Source organism: Neophocaena asiaeorientalis, unplaced genomic scaffold (genome assembly GCF_003031525.2).
Source record: "Neophocaena asiaeorientalis asiaeorientalis breed wild unplaced genomic scaffold, Neophocaena_asiaeorientalis_V1.1 scaffold429, whole genome shotgun sequence".
NCBI lineage: Eukaryota > Metazoa > Chordata > Mammalia > Artiodactyla > Phocoenidae > Neophocaena > Neophocaena asiaeorientalis.
Genome location: NW_020173550.1, coordinates 2,648,941 through 2,666,786, shown reverse-complemented (window position 1 = coordinate 2,666,786; position 17,846 = coordinate 2,648,941). Strand labels below are relative to the sequence as shown.

At 44.9% G+C, this 17,846-nt stretch overlaps 2 protein-coding genes across 6 annotated transcripts in view; both read right to left on the bottom strand.

The window, feature by feature from the left end:
• PPP3CC (protein phosphatase 3 catalytic subunit gamma) overlaps nucleotides 1-870 on the bottom strand; it is an 88,978-nt gene extending 88,108 nt beyond the window's left edge. For 2 of the 3 annotated variants that reach the window (XM_024747704.1, XM_024747705.1), the window contains exon 1: nucleotides 111-267. In XM_024747704.1, the coding sequence (XP_024603472.1) occupies nucleotides 111-240 (130 nt within the window). In that variant the 5' untranslated portion in view covers nucleotides 241-267. Of the gene's footprint in view, nucleotides 1-110; nucleotides 268-851 lie in introns of those variants that run through there. The other variant, XM_024747708.1, reaches the window with a different exon arrangement.
• Nucleotides 871-13,684: 12,814 nt separating this feature from the next.
• Nucleotides 13,685-17,846, bottom strand: part of SLC39A14 (solute carrier family 39 member 14) — a 27,804-nt gene continuing 23,642 nt past the window's right edge. For all 3 annotated transcript variants that reach the window (XM_024747766.1, XM_024747765.1, XM_024747764.1), the window contains 3 exons: nucleotides 17,514-17,721; nucleotides 15,977-16,161; nucleotides 13,685-13,952 (listed from right to left, as the gene is read on the bottom strand). In XM_024747766.1, coding sequence (XP_024603534.1) covers nucleotides 13,806-13,952; nucleotides 15,977-16,161; nucleotides 17,514-17,721 — 540 coding nt within the window. In that variant the 3' untranslated portion in view covers nucleotides 13,685-13,805. The remainder of the gene's footprint in view (nucleotides 13,953-15,976; nucleotides 16,162-17,513; nucleotides 17,722-17,846) is intronic.

The window sequence follows — 17,846 nt, the reverse complement described above, 5'->3', positions numbered from 1 at the left end:
GCCGCCGCCGTCGCCGCCGCCGCGCCGAGGCCCAGCGCGCGGCCCCGCTGCCTCAGCCGGCTCGGCCGCCTGACCTCCCACTCCCGGGCAGTCAGCGACCCCGGCTTTACCCTTCGCGTGGAGGCTCTCGGCCCGAGCGGCCGCCCTCCGCGCACGCGCGCTTCCTTCCGCTTTAGCTTCCGACAGTAGTGTTCCCTTCTCTGCCTGCCCCTCCTGCAGCTGACTCCTTCTCGGCTGCATGCGCCGCCCGGGCCTGGAGCACCTAACAGCGGCCCCTCGGTCCTGCACCAAAAGCCCCAGTGGAGCAGCGGCCATCTTGTGACCCGGCCCGAGCGACCCAGCAGCCTCTCGGCGGAGCAGTGCACCTCCTGTCCGCTTGGGGCCACCTTGCAGGGAGCCCTTGTCTTCCCAGACCTTCCCCACGGGTGACCTCCCTCCCTTTCCTCGGGGTCTCCCCCCCACTCTGTCTAGGAGACGTTATCAAGTTGATCAAGCTCCTTCCCACAGTTTACCCTCCCTCCAGTCAGCAAACCCATTTAAACCCCTGGTTTAAGTTGTCACATTTTTCGAGGGCGGTTAGTATAGTAAGAAGGACGATCGCGTCCATCCTAGTTCTAATCCAGTAGTGCGCGGGGAGGGGCGGTTTCCGAGTGGGTGGATAAGACCCTCCGCTAGGTGCCGTGGCCTCCTCTCTGCCTTTGCACTTGTCAGAAAGGGGACGGCAGCCGGCTCCATGGAGCCCCTGGGCCAGACCTCCTCTGTGCAAGGAACTGACCTGTTCATAAGTTCTGCGTGTCACCTACACAGCTAGGAGCGATCCCTTCTTCCCCTCTGACGCAGTGACACAGTACCTGCCTCCCTCGGTCATCCTTACTGTGGAACACGATGGGCAAGTCTCCGTAGAGTCAGCAATCTGGGTCCTCTCCAGGTTAAAAACTGACCTTTTCTCTCCTTAAATTGTAAGCCTAGAATAGAAACTGTCTTCCCTCATCGAGTATAGTGCCTGGTAAAGTCAAAAGTATTTTGATTTTAGCCGTGATAGTGGAATATTGAAACTGAGATCCAAGGAAGTATATGCAAATTACAGGCAAACCGGTCTTAACAGTTACTGTGGTGGCCAATGAGTAGTCATAGGTGGCTCTGTACATTTAAATTAAATAAAATTTAAATATTCATTTCTTTAAGTGCACTAGCCACATAAGTGCTTGATAGCTACCTGTGGCTAGTGGCTAACTAATTGGATGTGGTAGAATAGGACACTTCCATCGTAGCAGAAAGTTCTTTTGTACAGCTTCCAGGTAAAAGATTATAGGAGTTAAACCAAATCTCCTTTACTATAGATTTATGTATTGGGGGGAGATCTGGGGATACACACTGGAGTCAGACCCTGAATTATGCCTTGCAGTTTTGGCCTAAGGCCATTCATAGCAATCCCAGCAAGGCAGGAGCACCTGAGGGAGCTGAATAGATTTTGGTTCTGTTTTCTTGGGTCTTGACTTCAGGCTTCCACCCAAGAGAATTGTTCAGATATCCTGAGGAAGTTCTTCACTTAGGAAGTAATCAGAGCTCCACACATCTATCAAACAGAGCAAATTTCTAATGGTCAAAAATAAATTGGTCCCTGCAGCGTAGTAGAGGCTAAACGTCATCTGGAAGAACAAACAGGATGGCTAAAAACAAAGAGTTTAGGAAAACATTGCAAACCAATGTGAAGAGATGGATTATCCAATAATAGTTGTGGAAGAAGTAACCAACTATCTGGATCTCAGATATCTTTGTTTTTTTGGCCACACTGGGCAGCATGCAGGATCTTATTTCCCCAACCAGGGATTGAACCTATGTCCCCTGCAGTGGAAGCACAGAGCCTTTTTTTTTTTTTTTTTTTGCGGTACGCAGGCCTCTCACTGCTGTGGCCTCTCCCGTTGCAGAGCACAGGCTCCGGACACGCAGGCTCAGCGGCCGTGGCTCACGGGCCCAGCCGCTCCGCGGCATGTGGGATCTTCCTGGACCAGGGCACGAACCCGTGTCCCCTGCATCGGCAGGCGGACTCTCAACCACTGCGCCACCAGGGAAGCCCGAAGCACAGTCTTAACCACTGCACCGCCAGGGAAGTCCCTGGGTCTCAAATTGGAGCCACTCCTTATCACCAAACTTTATAAGTAATAAAATATGAGAATTAAAACAAGATGGTATTTTTCACATAGCAAAGTGGAAAACATTTTAAAAAGGTGACACTCTTGGTAGAATTATAAATTAGCACAATCTCTCTGGAAAGGGATTTGGCAGTATCAATCAAAGAAGATATATGTATAGCCAATGAAAAGATTCTCAACATTGTTAGTCACCAGGGAAATGTAAAATAAACCATACTGAGATACCACTTTACTAGCCTAGTAGAAGAGCTAAAATTAAAGACTCTCGGGCTTCCCTGATGGCGCAGTGGTTAAGAATGCAGGGGACACGGTTCCGAGCTGTGGTCCGGGAAGATCCCACATGCCGCGGAGCAACTAAGCCCGTGCGCCACAACTACCGAGCCTGTGCTCTAGAGCCTGCGAGCCACACCTACTGAGCCCACGTGCCACAACTACTGAAGCCCACCCACCTAGAGCCTGTGCTCCGCAACAAGAGAAGCCACCGCAATGAGAAAAGCGCGCACCGCAATGAAGAGTAGCCCCCGCTCGCCGCAACTAGAGAAAGCCCGTGCGCAGCAACGAAGACCCAACGCAGCCAAAAATAATTAATTAATCAATTAATTAATTTTAGAAAATGACTCTCAACACGGAAGTGTTGGCAAGGATGGGAGCAACTCTCCTACATCGCTGGTGGGAGAGTAAAATGCTACAACTACTTTGAAAGTTGCTTGTAAAGTTAAATATACACCTACTCTATGATTCAGTAATTCTACTCTTGGGTATTTTACCCAACAGCAATAATTACCCAAACAGTAGAATACTACTCAGCTAATGAAAAGGAAATAATTACTGATGCATGCAACAGTATGGATGAATCTCAAAAACATTATGGTGAACAAAAAGAAACAAGACAAAAAACAGTACATACTATATGATTTCATTTGCATAGGAAAATGGTTAAATGAGGTATGAAATTGGATGCAACATTATGCATTATGCAAAATCATACTTTAGATGAAAAGATATTGGCTATCATGAGAAAAGCCTCAGGAGATAACGAAAAGTGAAAAAGTACAGTATGGACCCCATATTATTAACAGACAAGCTAACGTATGCATAAAAATACTAGAAGGAAATATTAATATGTTCACTCATTGAATAAGTATTAATTAGGTGTGCCAACTGTTCCAGGCACTGTGCTAGGTAGTAGGGTTACAGTGATGAACTAAAATCAACACAGTTCATACCACCATGGAGCATTAGCCGGTGAGGAAAAAACTGTTAACGGTAGCCATCTCTTGGTGGTATGATTAAAAGTCACTTATAAAAAACAATTATTTTTCTGTATTTTACAGATTTTCTATGGTGAGAAAGTATTACTTTATAACTAGGAGAAAAAAATATTTAAATGCTCTTTTCTTTCAAAGGCCTGTTGTCCACGCCTATTTCCAGTAGCATTAAATATTCATTTGGGGAACTTTCTGAGAGACTTCTCTGATCAAAACAAAACATCTAGAACCACTCAATGAAAATATAAAAAGAAGAAAACTCTCATTAAGCTCCCTTCCCAGACAATTTTTTTTTAATGAATAAGGCTTAAATGCACTGGTGGTGGTGGTAATGTTTTTAGTCATCACATCAATAGCTCCTGGCAACAACTGGAGGGTTCTATTTCACTCAGCTTGTACACGTATCCACCTGGCCTGGGGCAGCTGCATTTTCATTTAATTGATGAACTTGGTTCTCTTTCCTTTTACTTTCTGCATTGGTCAGAATTGACGACTTAAACTATCAAGATTCATGCTAAATGGGCAATTCTACTAATTTCTTCAAATCTAGGTTTCCATGTTACAGGGCTTGTGAGACTTGGTATATTTCCTTATGACACTCCCTAAGCACTTCATAAACCTTAATTAATGACTAACTCTTCTGAGAAATAATTACGAATGCTTTTAATTTAACAAAAGCACAGGGAATCCTCGTTTCCACTGTTGTACAAAAGTAACCTGGCTTCAGTTTCTACGTGTATGAAGCCATTAAATATTAAACTTCTGTGTTAAATGCAGAGAACTGCAGAATATTTTTAAAACTGCAATAAAATAGCAAAAGGTATTTTATAGTGTATAATCTCTAATTTTATATGAAAAAGCACTACATAAATGTTTTTATTAGTAATACATATTGTATGGACATTGTATACTATATTTTACTCATATCTTCCTATGAGTGCATTTAATTTTGATTAAATTACCTCAGAATGGACTCGTCCCACCACAGTTGAGGTCTAAAAAAAATTAGTGACTCCATATTAAAAAAATATTTTTTTTTGCAATTGGAAAAACATGGCCTAAAGCAACATTCTACCAATCATAGCCTGATATCAAATTTCTAAGCTCTTTAGACTTTTTTTGTTTTGTTTTGGCTTTGCCGTGTGGCTTATGGGATCTCAGTTCCCTGACCAGAGATTGAACCCGGGCCCTCAGCAGTGAAAGCGTGGAGTCCTAACCACTGGGCGGCCAGGGAATTCCCCCCTTTAGACTCTTGTAAGTAAAAAATGCGAATGAAAGTTTTGCTGACTGGTAAATATATATTTACAGGTTGATATTCAGGCCATTTGGGGGGTAATATGCAAACCTCTTAACAGTGTGTTATCCCTTGGTCTTCCTGGGAGAACACAATACTGTAACTGTGACAAGGATTGGGGAGCCCCAAAGCTGCCATCACCCCCTATTACTTTTGTTTAAATCCTTATGAAGTAGGAGAGAAAATGGTGGCAGTCATCACTGGCTACATAATACAGTACAGTCTAAGAGAATAGAATTGAATACCTCTCTCATACCTGGGCTCCAGCATTCCACAGGTAAGATGCCATAGGTAAACGTCACAGGCATTCATCAAGTTGCTTGGGCCACAAATTTAGAGCTGGGGGCCAGGCAGAGAGGGAGGCTCAATCCCTCACACACCATATCCTGTAAACTTACTCCCCCTACAGTCCATTTTTCATACAACAGATCTTTCTCAACTTAAGTCTGATTTTGATCATTCCTCTGCTTAAAACCCGCAAGTGTCTCCTGTTTTCCTGAAAGCGGTCTACTTCTTAGTAGACTTCTGTCTACTTCTTTGAACTCAGCTCAAACCTCTTCCCTTACATCCACTACCATTCAGACATAGTGGCCTTGTTTATGCTGTATATATTGCAATTTATACAAATAACCTCAAACAGACCAAGCTCATTTCTGTCCCACAGCTCTTGCATTTGCTGTACCACAGGGTTTCAAATCATTCCCTCCCCATCCGGGTCCCAACTATAAATGAAATAAAGGTTTTGAGTATATTTTTAAGTGCTTTGGGGTATGTGTGAGAAATGTGTAGGAAAGCATATATTTTTCAGTTTCTCAAAGGAATCCAGACAATAAAATGTTAATGACCACTGGTGTAGAGTTTTAATTTATAAAGCACTTTCTTATACATCTACTTCTCATTACGTTTATGCAGGTAGATAGTATAGAAATGATCATTTCTACCTCGTAGATAGACATTGAGGTGGGAAGAGGTTAAACATATCAGAGTTCACACAGCCAGTCAGCGATGGAATTGACACAAATCCATTCTTTTGGACTCAAAATCCTGTGCCTTTTTGGCTGAAGACCAAGACAGAGTCCATTCTTGCTTATCTTCATTTGCTTCAAAAACATCAAAGTTAAACACTTTTCTAAGGGCTTTCTTATTTAAACTAGCTTATAAGCCTGCATTAAAATTTTCAATGAAAAAAATTTTATCATCAGCTAGATCGAGGCAGTTTTCAAGCAAAAATTTAATGTATGAACAAAGGAATGCAAGAGTTTTCTATTAAGCTAAGGAGAGTATAATTGGGGAAATAGCTTTGCAGGAATAAATTTAACACACCTTAAAACCGAATGAAAATAATGTTGAGATCTCTAATGTTTAGATTTTACCTACCCTTCTAGTTAGCATACACAACTGAACCATCTATCCTGAAAAATCAATTTAATCTAATTTTTTTTAAAGTTAGTTTTCCCAGAAAAGAAAAATCTAAATTTAATCTCTTTCTCCTGCTCATGCAGTTTTCAACAGAAATGGGATAGGGGGGAATCTATAGTATTTGGAGAATTACCACAAAATATTTAAACCATGTGAACTTGGCAGCAAAGATATTTCGTCTCAAGGGCCATGCCTGTGTAATGACCTATATGCGAAAAGAATCTAAAAAAGAATGGGTATATGTACCGCTGATTCACTTTGCTGTACAGCAGAAACGAACCCAACATTGTAAATCGACTATACGCCAATAAAAAAAAAAAGGGGAGGGCATGCCTGTAGGATACAACCAGACACCAGCTTCAAAAGAGCTTGCTTCATTAACCTTGAGAACTTAAAGGGAACACGTCACTTGAAAGAATTTCCTATTCTGGGAGGATACAGTAGATCAAAGAGACTTTTTTCCTTCCTTATAAGCATCTATAATTAAAGACCTAATCCTCTATTTTAAGGAAGAAAAAAATGTGTCCTTTATTGAATTAGTTGTTTTCTTTTCCTTAAAACCCACGAGGTTAACGTCGTGTTTTGGAAGGAATTTCCTTTTAACCAGTCTGGGTGTCATTCTTAGATTTTGGTGTGTATAAAAATGTTAGCCTAGCAGCGTGTCTGCCTGGCATCTTGGGACCTGCCACCTTCCCTGGACAATGTGAAGCCCAGCACCCAATCCCCACCGCCTGCAGAGGCCCAGCTTCACGCACAGCAAGGGCAGCAGAAGGAAGGACAGCCTGGAAGGGAGAAGCATGAATCCATCCACTTACAGGGTGTGTCCACAGCTAGGTGCAGGCAGCGATAACCATGGTACCAGGATTTCTCCAATGAGGACCAGTTCAAGTTCCACTATGGGGTTCGAGGGCCTCCCCCGGGCAGCTGCAGTGCCCATAGGTGTGGCAGTGGACACCGATGGAGACATTTTCAAGGCAGACTATGAAAACCATTGGGTCAGCATCTTTTCTTCTGAGGGCAAGTTCAAGACCAAGATTGGAGCTGGTTGCCTCACAGGCCCCAAGGGAGTAGCCATAGAAGTGAATGGACATATCGTTGTGTTTGAGAAGTTGCTGCAGCTTTAACTTCTGGCCCACTGGCAAGCTGGTTGGCCATTTGGGGGGCCATGAGGCCACTGACCAACACTTCGCAGGGCTCCATCTTGTGAACAAGAATGAGATTGTAGCAATAGATTTCCATAACCATTCCATGAAGGTGGACGGGGCTGGCAGAGTTCCTCTTCAGGTCTGGCTCCCACAGGAGGGCAACGGGCAGTTCAACGCCCCCACGGGAGTGGCTGTGGATTCCAGCAGCAGCATCCTTGTGGCTGACCAGGGCAGCGTGGCACCCGGGCGTTGCACGGCTCTGGGTCCCTCCTGTCCTCATATCAAGTCTGCAGAGCCATCGTAGCACCCATGGAGCCTGGCACTGACCTCCGATGCCCTCGTCGTGGTGGCGGCCTATGCTGGTGTCAACGAAAATAATCAATTAACAATCTATAATAGGAATAGAAGAGTTCTTTTGAGCCAAACTGAGGACTACAGCTTCAAGAGAGCATCTCAGATAACTCTGAGGAACTGCTCCAGAGAAGCACGGTTTTCAGCAGTTTTATATGTTGTCAGAACAAAGAACATTAAACAAGTCAGGGATACATTCCTTCAAGGTTAAAAAAAAAGATCAGCACTACACAGCGAGTCAGTGTGACCTTGGCATCAGGGAAAGGAGTCTTATCGTTGAAAGAGTATCAGCATTGGCATCCCGGGAAGGGAGACATCTAATCTTTACTTTTAACATGGACATTCTTTACTTTAGGCCAATGTACCCTTTTCTTAATAATTAAAGCAGATGAGGCCTATGCTACACCCATAGCTGCATGGAGGCCCGGCCTAGCTCACGCAGGGGTGTAACTAGGGGTGACTGGACAAGAGGCTCTGGCCACAATCTGGCAACCCTGAATGTGGGTTGTGGGCATGGGTGCCCTGGTGCCTTCCTCTTCCCTATCTCCCAACCCCAGGGTTGCTCTTTATCTACTCGTTTCTCACTTTTTTTTTTTTTTGCGGTACGCGGGGCCTCTCACTGTTGGGGCCTCTCCCGTTGCGGAGCACAGTCTCCGGACACGCAGGCTCAGCGGCCATGGCTCACGGGCCTAGCCGCTCCGCGGCATGTGGGATCTTCCCGGACCGGGGCACGAACCCGCGTCCCCTGCATCGGCAGGCGGACTCTCAACCACTGCGCCACCAGGGAAGCCCTCGTTTTTTGCTTTTAACTGGGTGGGCCTAGACTGTGGTCTCAATAATGTCTGCAAAGCTTCCCCCGACCCTTTTTACACACCTCCCCCGTCCCCTCAATCCGCTCCCCACTCCCCCAGCCTGTGGCGCAACAGCCGTACTCCAGGGCAAAAGGCCCTCTGATGGCCTGTTTGCCACCCTTCACACAAAGACAGCAATACCCCATCTCTCTTATGAAATGAGTTCACACAAAAAGCCAAATGTATTTTCAGAGCACATTTCACATTTAGAATCACCTCATCAAAAAATTTCTTTCCAGGGGCCTCTGCTGGGAATTTCCTGATGGTTTTCTATTACATATGTGTATTTATGACAACCTGTGGATTATTGCCTAAGTTCATACTTAGGCAACCTCAATAGAGAAGCAAACCACAGATGGAGGAAAAAAAAAAAAAGAAATCCAGAGCCTCACGGAAGAAAGAACTACTTCTTGGCTTCTGATTTCCAGGATTAGAACACTTTTAGGTTATTCCTTAATTATAACTGATGCCACTGTTTCGGGATCCCATCCACTGCTAGGGTCAAAGAGTGCTGTTCTACAGAAAGGGTAGTCTAACTAACTCCCTTCCTTCATTTAAAATAAACCTTGAAGAAACATCTGGCAAGAATTGTGATGTTGAAAAGAAAAATATTTTTTTGGCTGACAGATCTAAACACACTTAGCTGTGAGATGATAAGGACCTATGGATCTTTTCCAACCACCATTTTTAAAAAAATATTTAAATGGAATATAATTCAGTTTATTTCAGGAGGATGAAAAGGATTCACTTCTGCTGGGATTCAAACCTATCATCCTTGAGAAGTCCACATGTATCTCACTAGATCATTAAGAGTACAAATATCTTTAAGATAGATGAGCATTTTGTTTTCCCACAAATCAAAAACCCTGTGTCCACGTTTGGTGTCTTCATTATTTCTCGAAATGGATTTTGCTCAAATCAGATCTCAGCATCACTGAATGGTAAAGAAGAGTGTGTAGAAGCAACTTGATAGGAGAAGGCCATTCACCTTCTACCAAAAATGTCCTGAATGGCTTAGCTGGTTAGCAGTATCACAAAGAGATGGCTGAGATCAAAGTTTTATTCTTCTTAGTGACCTGTTTACTCTGCTTAGCTCTATTCTATACTGGCCACAAATTCACCTCTCAAATTTCTGTTTCTAAATAAAGAAGGACCAGGAAACAAGGCATTAGCAAAACCAGCACCAAAGACAGGAAAACACAACAGGAACTGCTGTCAGTGGAAAAGGAGCCCTTCCATCAACACAGAACTTGCAGGCATTTCATTTCGTCTTTTCATTCATTCTTTCTGTGTGGCAGGTGCTGGTATCCCAGAAAGAAACCAGGCATAGAGCCTCTACCCAGAAGGAACTCAGTTTATAAAGAACAAGAGAGATTACAGTGCAAATCCAATAACTGAGGTGTGAACAGGGAGGCACTAATCCCAGCCTGGGTGGGCTCTCCAGAGGTGGCACAAGCCGAAGGACAGAGTGACTGTCATTTTGAACAGCTGTAGCAGACATTAGTCCACTATAGTAGCTACTTAATGAAATTTAAAATACCAACAGGAGCCACTTAATATATTATTCTTGAGTTTTAAAAAAATGGGAGGACTGAGCAACAGGCATTTGGGAATCTCTAATGTATGTATTAATAAGACGGCATCAATTCTTTTACCCCACTGCTCGTTTTTGTGGTCGAAGATAAACAACAGATCCCTGGCCCTTTGAATGAACTGGAATAAGAACAGGTTTAGAATTTTATTTTAAGTCTCAGGACAGAACGTTTCCCTGTAAGACATACAGGAGGTGCGGTTTAAATGAACCAAGTGTACTCTCCAAGTTTCAAATCATGGATTTATACAAGTGAAAACAATGTGACAGAAAGCTCTTCTTAGGAAACACCACCGTTCTTCCATCACTGATGAAGTCATGGGCCCCATTAAAAGATAAGTTAATCATTTAGAGTGAGTATGTTATGCTATCTGAGGTTCCTTCTAAAACCCCTCTCCAAATGTAAGCTGGACCAGTAAAATGAAGCTTTATAAGTTAGCAAGACACCACCCCCATCTTGTGTTCAACAGTCTTCATTACACCCACGTTATTGCCAAAGATGACACTTGCGATTCAACAGTTACAGAATATAGCTTTATTTATAGAATCTTACAAATAAAAACATTTACAGTCCACATAACTTAAGTTATTTTTTTTCTAATTTATCCTCATAACACCTGAGTTATTTAAAAAAATACTGTGATGGAACTGCAGAACTGTAAAAGGAAATATGAATAATAAAAATCTAACCTCTCTCTTTTGCAAAAATCAGACAACTTTTCGTTGTTTTTGTTTTTTTTTTTGTGGTACGCAGGCCTCTCACTGTTGTGGCCTCTCCCGTTGCGGAGCACAGGCTCCGGACGCGCCGGCTCAGCGGCCACGGCTCACGGGCCCAGCCGCTCCACGGCACGCGGGATCCTCCCGGTCCGGGGCACGAACCGGCGCCCCCCTGCATCGGCAGGCGGACTCTCAACCACCGCACCACAAGGGAAGCCCAACTTTTCGTTTTTTAAGCAGATTTCCAACATATTACCATCTCCACATTACCATGTGGAAGAGGACTTACTAAAAACAGGTCTTAGGATACTCGAACAGAGAAGCCTTCTTTTTAAAACCCAGGGTGAAGGACCAACGAAGGAAAGACCTACGTTGACACTAGACACAAAAAACCTTTGGGCAAGGACAGAAGGCAACCTGCAAGCCAGGGTGAGGGTGAGAAGCAGCAGAACCCCTGCTCCTGGGTCACTGCTCCTGCACGTGACACATACCTTCCTTGTTATCCTTAATGGGAGCCGGTCCACGCAGGGAAAGCGAGGGTGAAGATGCTAATGCCAGAGGGGAAAAAGGTCCTCAGAACTCGATAGTCCTCAGACTTCTAATATGTACAAATGCTTAAAACAGCAAATCCAACACTTCAAAAAGAAACGGCCACATTTTCAATTGAGGAAAATCTGTTGCCAATGGCAACACATAATCAGTTGCACGATTTCAGTGTCTCCACCCCTCAGCTCAAACTAGGACTGGCCTCTGGACCAATTAGTTTCAAGAGAATTTCCCTTTGAGGCAGCTGTCTGTGAAAGGAAAGTTAGTTCTTAATATAGGTGTGCATGAGAAGGGAAGGCACCCTGCTACTTCGTATTTTAGTTTTTAATTTGCTCAAGGTTACATTTTTGAGCTCTTCTCCTAAAACTAGAAACCCACTAACTCTTACTTAGGATTCTACTCCAAGAATAACAGTATTTGTAAGGAATGACAGATCTATAGGGGATGCTAAAATTATAAATTTAATACATCCATGTGAATTAAGGGAAGCAAAATCTTCTGAAATCCTAAGGTTTGAGTTATTTCCCGCTAGCTCCTGAAAGCAGTTTGAGGGAAATCAAACAGAAAAGACAAAGAATCGTTTTAAAACAGTAACAATGACAGTAATAATGACAATATAAAAAGTTAGATCCCAACATTCAAGGAATTGGTTCTTTGGTAAAAACTGGACCATAATCCTACCAGGAGTCTGTCCTGATAGTTCATCTAGAATCGTGAGAACTGAGTTTTCCTCCTTCTTCTACCCATTCTCAAATCTATCAAAGTCAACAGGCAAGATGAGAAAAACTTATAAAGCATCACCAGCGGTTTTCCCACTCATGTTCTTTTCAAGAATAGTCCTGGTTTGACGGATGTTTCCCAAGGGGTGGGGGGAGGCGGGGAGGGGAAAAAAGCCAGAGTAGATGCTGCTTTTAACTACCATAGAATGGAAAGTTTTCCTGTCAGAACGGAAAAGCTAACGGGTGGTGGTGACGGACCAGGACTCGTCAGCCACATGCACAAGTCGGTTTGCGAACACAGCCCCTGGGCTGCGACTGTGGGCACCACTGAGGAAGGCTTCTGGAGAGGTCGGCTCCCCAGAGTGGCTAAAGAATCTCACATTATCAATATGATAATAATAAAGCAATTCACCTAGTGAACCTGGAGATTAGCTCCCCTCGAAGCCAGAGCTCTGAGGAGAGGGCTCCACAGGGCCGGCGGCTGGCCTACGGTCTCACACACAAGTCTATCAATCCGTTTTTCTGAAGAGAGTTAGAGCAATTCCTATTCAGTTCAATACAGGATTCGCCCTTGCTTGTTTGGGGTGAGGGAGAAAGGGGGAACCCCAGACGGTGCAGCAGAACCCATGGGTCCTCTATTCTGCAAACCCCAGGGATGCCCCCATCCAAGCTCTGGATCTTCCATCTCAGAGTTCTATCACTGTTACTTATGGAATCAGTAAACCCTAAATGTTGCCTGCACTGATTCCGTTTCTGATTACCCTTGTCAAGAAGACCACAAGCTGCACTCCAATTCTGTAAGTCAGCTTGCCACCTGTCAGCACAACTGTTGACAAGGGAGGTAAATCTGTGCAGTCTGCCCTCTGACACGGGCACCGTCAATGTGCTTAGAATGTGCTTCCAGGGAGTCTCCCAGGAGATGGGGGTGGAAATCACAGCAAAGCCAACGGATTTCTCACAGGTCTCTCTTCTCTGCCCTCCAGTCTGCCAGTGTTCATCCAAAAGGGGGGGAGGTTCAGGCAACAGAACCTACCTGCTGGCTCACCTGGACGGCCACGAAACACCAGGTGCAGAACCGGTGCCAAGCATCCCAGTGGGAACAGGTAACCATCCTGACAAGACACACACCCCCATCTCAGGGTGATCCTTGCCTCTCCCTCCCGCCCTTCTCATCTGTTTCCAGCTTTTAGTTCTCTTTGAAAGAATAGGCAACTGAACAGATTTTGAAAAAGTAAGAGGGATTCCTGTCTTCTATACCTTTTCTGTAAAAATAGGCGGATTCGCTTAAAAATGGGTCACCTTGAGGCCGAGGAAACACATTTAGATTTATGGGCCCCGAACTATAGATTCACGTCCTGATATTTCTAACCAAGTTGTGAGCCCTGGCTATCTTTTTGCATTGTCGGGCAAAGGATTCAAAAGGTCTCAGTGCTGGTTGGAAGAGAAAGAGGCCAGGGCAACCAGAGAAAAAAGTCAGTCTTGTCTTTTAAGCTGCATTCAGTTCCAGAATCACTCTGAGAAAGAAGAGGAAAGGGGGAGAGGCACTACCTAGAGGCTGGTTACCAGGGCAGCTTATTCCTAGGATACAGCATTTTAAAAACAGCTAACATTTGAATGCAGGAATACAGTCTCCATGTCACAGTTTTTAATAGAACTGCCTCTTCCGAGGTGCTTCCTGGATGAGGAGTCCTCGGGCCAGGGATCGGCGGCCAAGGGCCCGACTGCCGATCCCGCCGGCTCCTGGCAGGGCCCTACCCGATCTGGATCTGTCCCGAATACATAGTGAGGACCAGCATGATGCTGAAACCAGTCAAGAGGCCCAGGTTCTGGATGACAAAGGGGATCAAGACACTGCCGTTCCTTTCATCCTCTTGGCAGACCTCGTTCATCTCAGGGAACTGGGGAAGAAGAAAAAGAACACGAGAGCTGCAGTTCCTTTCTTAACCTTTAAGTGCAGGACAATTCAGTCATATGTATATTACCTAACAATTATTACAACATTTACTATTATTATATTTTTGCATTATAAGGCCACCACAATATATGATTATAATAGTTATAATTAAGATATATAACATACGATTGGTTTACAAAGAAAATCAACAGCAGTAACTTCTAGAACTTAAACGTTAGAGCCTTTCTCCAAGGTGGTTACCATTACTTTACAGCTATGGAAGTGAAACAAAGTACGACACATGCATGTAACCCTGGATGTGTTAACATGCGGACTAAAAAGAACCACTTTGCTAAAAATTACTGTGATCTTTAAAAACACATCAAAAAAAAAAAAACACATCAAAAGGTCTTTTTGCTATCAGAATGTTGTCACTTGTTTGGGAAACTCAGCAACCATGTAAGGGGCCAGAGAATGGAACTAAGCATTGCCGTGACTCAAGGCCTCTTGCTGCTGGCCGGCAAGGCAGGCGACAAAAATACCCTAACCCCAGGGAGGGCCACCCACCGGAGGAGAGAATCTAAGATGTTTCCATGGGCTGAGGATGGACCATGGTGGTCAGTGCTCTCATCATCTCACCAAAAATACTACTTTCCGGGACTGCTCTGCTGGCGCAGTGGTTAAGACTCCGTGCTCCCAATGCAGGGGGCCCAGGTTCGTTCCCTGGTCAGGGAACTAGATCCCACATGTCACAACTAAGGAGCCCGCCTGCTGCAACTAAGACCCAGCATGACCAAATAAATAAATATTAAACAAAAACAAAAAACTGCTTTCCGAGGATATGGAAAATAATTCATGCAAACCTGCCAAAGAACCGTCATGCCAACAAGGAAGGAAATCAACCTTGTTAATTATAAAGATGCAACAAATCAGGTATTAAACTAGCAAACGCAAAACTACTTAAACGGTTATACCAAACGTTACCAGGTGCGATGTACACTTTCAGACACTGCTAATGATGTAAATTAAAGAAGGGTAAGCTTTTTAGAAAGCAATTTGGCGATACATATTAAAACCTCAAACCACGCATCCCTTCTGAACCAGCAATTCTTGTTCTGGAGAAGGTAAATCCCCTCACCAAATACTACTGCTAATGAGAAAAGGATGCTTTTAAAGAGTATGCAACATGAAAAATGTCTAGGATGTATTAAGTAAAAAAAAAACAAAAAAAAACAGGATATAAAATTGTGTACTCCATGTGATTAGAGTTATTTAAAAACAAACACAATGCACTGAGATGAAAAAGAAACAAAGCCAAGTGTTGTTATTTTGGGGGAGAATAATTATGGGTAATTTCCTCTCCCTTCCTTCCCTCCCTTCCCCATTCTTTATCTATAAGTCTTTATTCCGTAATACTTAAAGTAAGGACCCCGGAGTTGAGATACATCATTTTCTTTAATGACATATGCTAAAGGAACATAGGCCTTTCATCCTTTAAAATCTAATGTCCCCTTAAAAGGCATTGGACAGTACACTTTTATTTACAAATCGTGTGGCATGTGACTTGATTCCTCAATAAAGTTATTATTGGTGGCGCAGCGGTTAAGAACCTGCCTGCCAATGCAGCGGACACAGGTTCGATCCCTGGTCCGGGAAGATCCACATGCCATGGAGCAACTAAGCCCATGTGCCACAACCTCCGAGCCTGAGCTCTAGAGCCCACGAGCCACAACTACTGAGCCCACACACTCTAGGGCCCGCGTGCCTAGAGCCCGTGCTCCACAACAAGAGAAGCCACTGCGACGAGAAGCCCGCGCACTGCAACAAAGAGTAGCCCCCACTCGCCGCAGCTAGAGAAAGCCCGCACACAGCAACGAAGACCCAATGCAGCCAAAAATAAACAAATAAATAAATAAAATTTAAAAACAAAAAAACGAACTAATGCCCCTTGGCTGTCCTCCCAATCCAACGAATTTCATAACCCGATCCAGTTTTGCCTACAAGGCATTAAAACTATGGAAGACTTACCATATCAGCCAGAGAAATATACAAGAACATTCCTCCAGCCAGGGCAAAGATCCAGTTGGCAGAGAAGTGGCTGCCAGCTAAGATGCCGAAGGCCAGGCCCACGTAACAGCAGCAGGCAGAGAGGAAGTTGAAGAAGAGAGCCTGCTGGATACTCATGCCGGCATTGAGCAGGATGACAAAGTCTCCTGTGGTGGGGACAACAAGAGGGGAGGGTGTGGACAGAAGATTCATACTAGGTCGTGGGACACACAGCTTGATGAGGACATGCTTAAACGCTGGATGGAGTGTGGGTGAAAATCAAGATGGCCCCAGACTGGAGATCACGGTGACGAGACTAGGGCCCCCTTCACCACCACGCCGAGGAGCTGTCTCCATCTGTGAGGCTGGGAGTGTACAACCAGCCTAGAGGCTGAAAACAATGCACAGGATTTTCAAAAGAGAAAACCATCTAGCAATGGCCTCATTTCTCTCTCTTTTTTTTTTTTGCAGTCCGCGGGCCTCTCACTGTTGTGGCCTCTCCCGTTGCGGAGCACAGGCTCCGGACGCGCAGGCTTAGCGTCCATGGCTCACGGGCCCAGCTGCTCCGTGGCATGTGGGATCCTCCCGGACCGGGGCACGAACCCGTGTCCCCTGCATCGGCAGGCGGACTCTCAACCACTGCGCCACCGGGGAAGCCCTCATTTCTCTTTTGATTGATGTTGAAACAGAAGGAGCTTCCTTCCGCAAAACTGCAATGAATGGTATTTTTCGAAAACAAAATTGAGACTGAGAGAAATAGTAATTTGCCCAGTCACAGTCACAAGCCAATAAATGGCAAAGCCAGGACATGACCTTGAGTGTCTGAGCCTTCAAAAAGTCTAGGCTTTTTACACTCTCCCTCTGATAAAACCAAGGACCTTCCAGCCCCTGGTTCATCTATTTCTTCTACCCACCAGACTCCTGACATACATCTCAGCCTTTGGAAGATTAATAGGATGTAAGAGATAACCTATATTGAGCACTTAGAATAGCGTATGGCACGCAGTAAGTCCTTTTCACTATTTTTTCCTTTTGCTTTTTACGATGAATCAATGAGGTAGGTACCAGTATTAAGCCCAGTGTAGAGGTGAGGAAACAGCCACAGGTTATGGGACTATGGGGAAACAACCATCCCAGTAAAAAATGCCATCATTTCCAATGATCAATTTTCTTTCTTTCTTTCTTCCTTCCTTCCTCCCTTCCTCCCTCCCTCCCTCCCTCTCTCTCTCTCTCTCTCTCTTTCTTTCGCCATGCTGTGCAGCATGCGGGATCTTAGCTCCCTGACCAGGGATCGAACCCGTGCCCCCTGCAGTGGAAGCGTGGAATCTTAACCATTAGAAAGCCAGGGAAGTCCCGTCCAATGATCAATTTTCAATTATTAACTCAGCTGTTGAGAATTAGTGGTTTGATTTCACATAGCATAGAAAATGTGTTAATTAATCATAACGTGTGTTCTGAAGTGGGGGGAGGAGTCGGCACAAGCGGAAGGGGCTGGGGGGCGGGGTGTGAGCACACTTACCTAGCTCGTGTGGGAACTCCTCGCAGAGGATGGCCACCGAGGTGCTGATGCCTTGGAAGACAGACACGGTGAAGGAGGCACCAATAGCCAGGCCATCGATGAAATTATGGAGGCCGTCGCTCAGGGTGATCATCCAGGCCAGTGTGCCGATGTCAGAGTAGCGGACACCTTTCAGCCAGTAGCAGGCGCTCTGGGAAGCCTGCAGGTCCTGCAAGAAAGCCCCCCTGTCAAAGGGTGGACGACGGACCTTCAAGGTAGGCCCGAGTCATCAAGGCCATTACCACTTAAGGGCCCCTGCCCCCCCCCCCCCCCCCAGGGGGGGCCCCACCCACC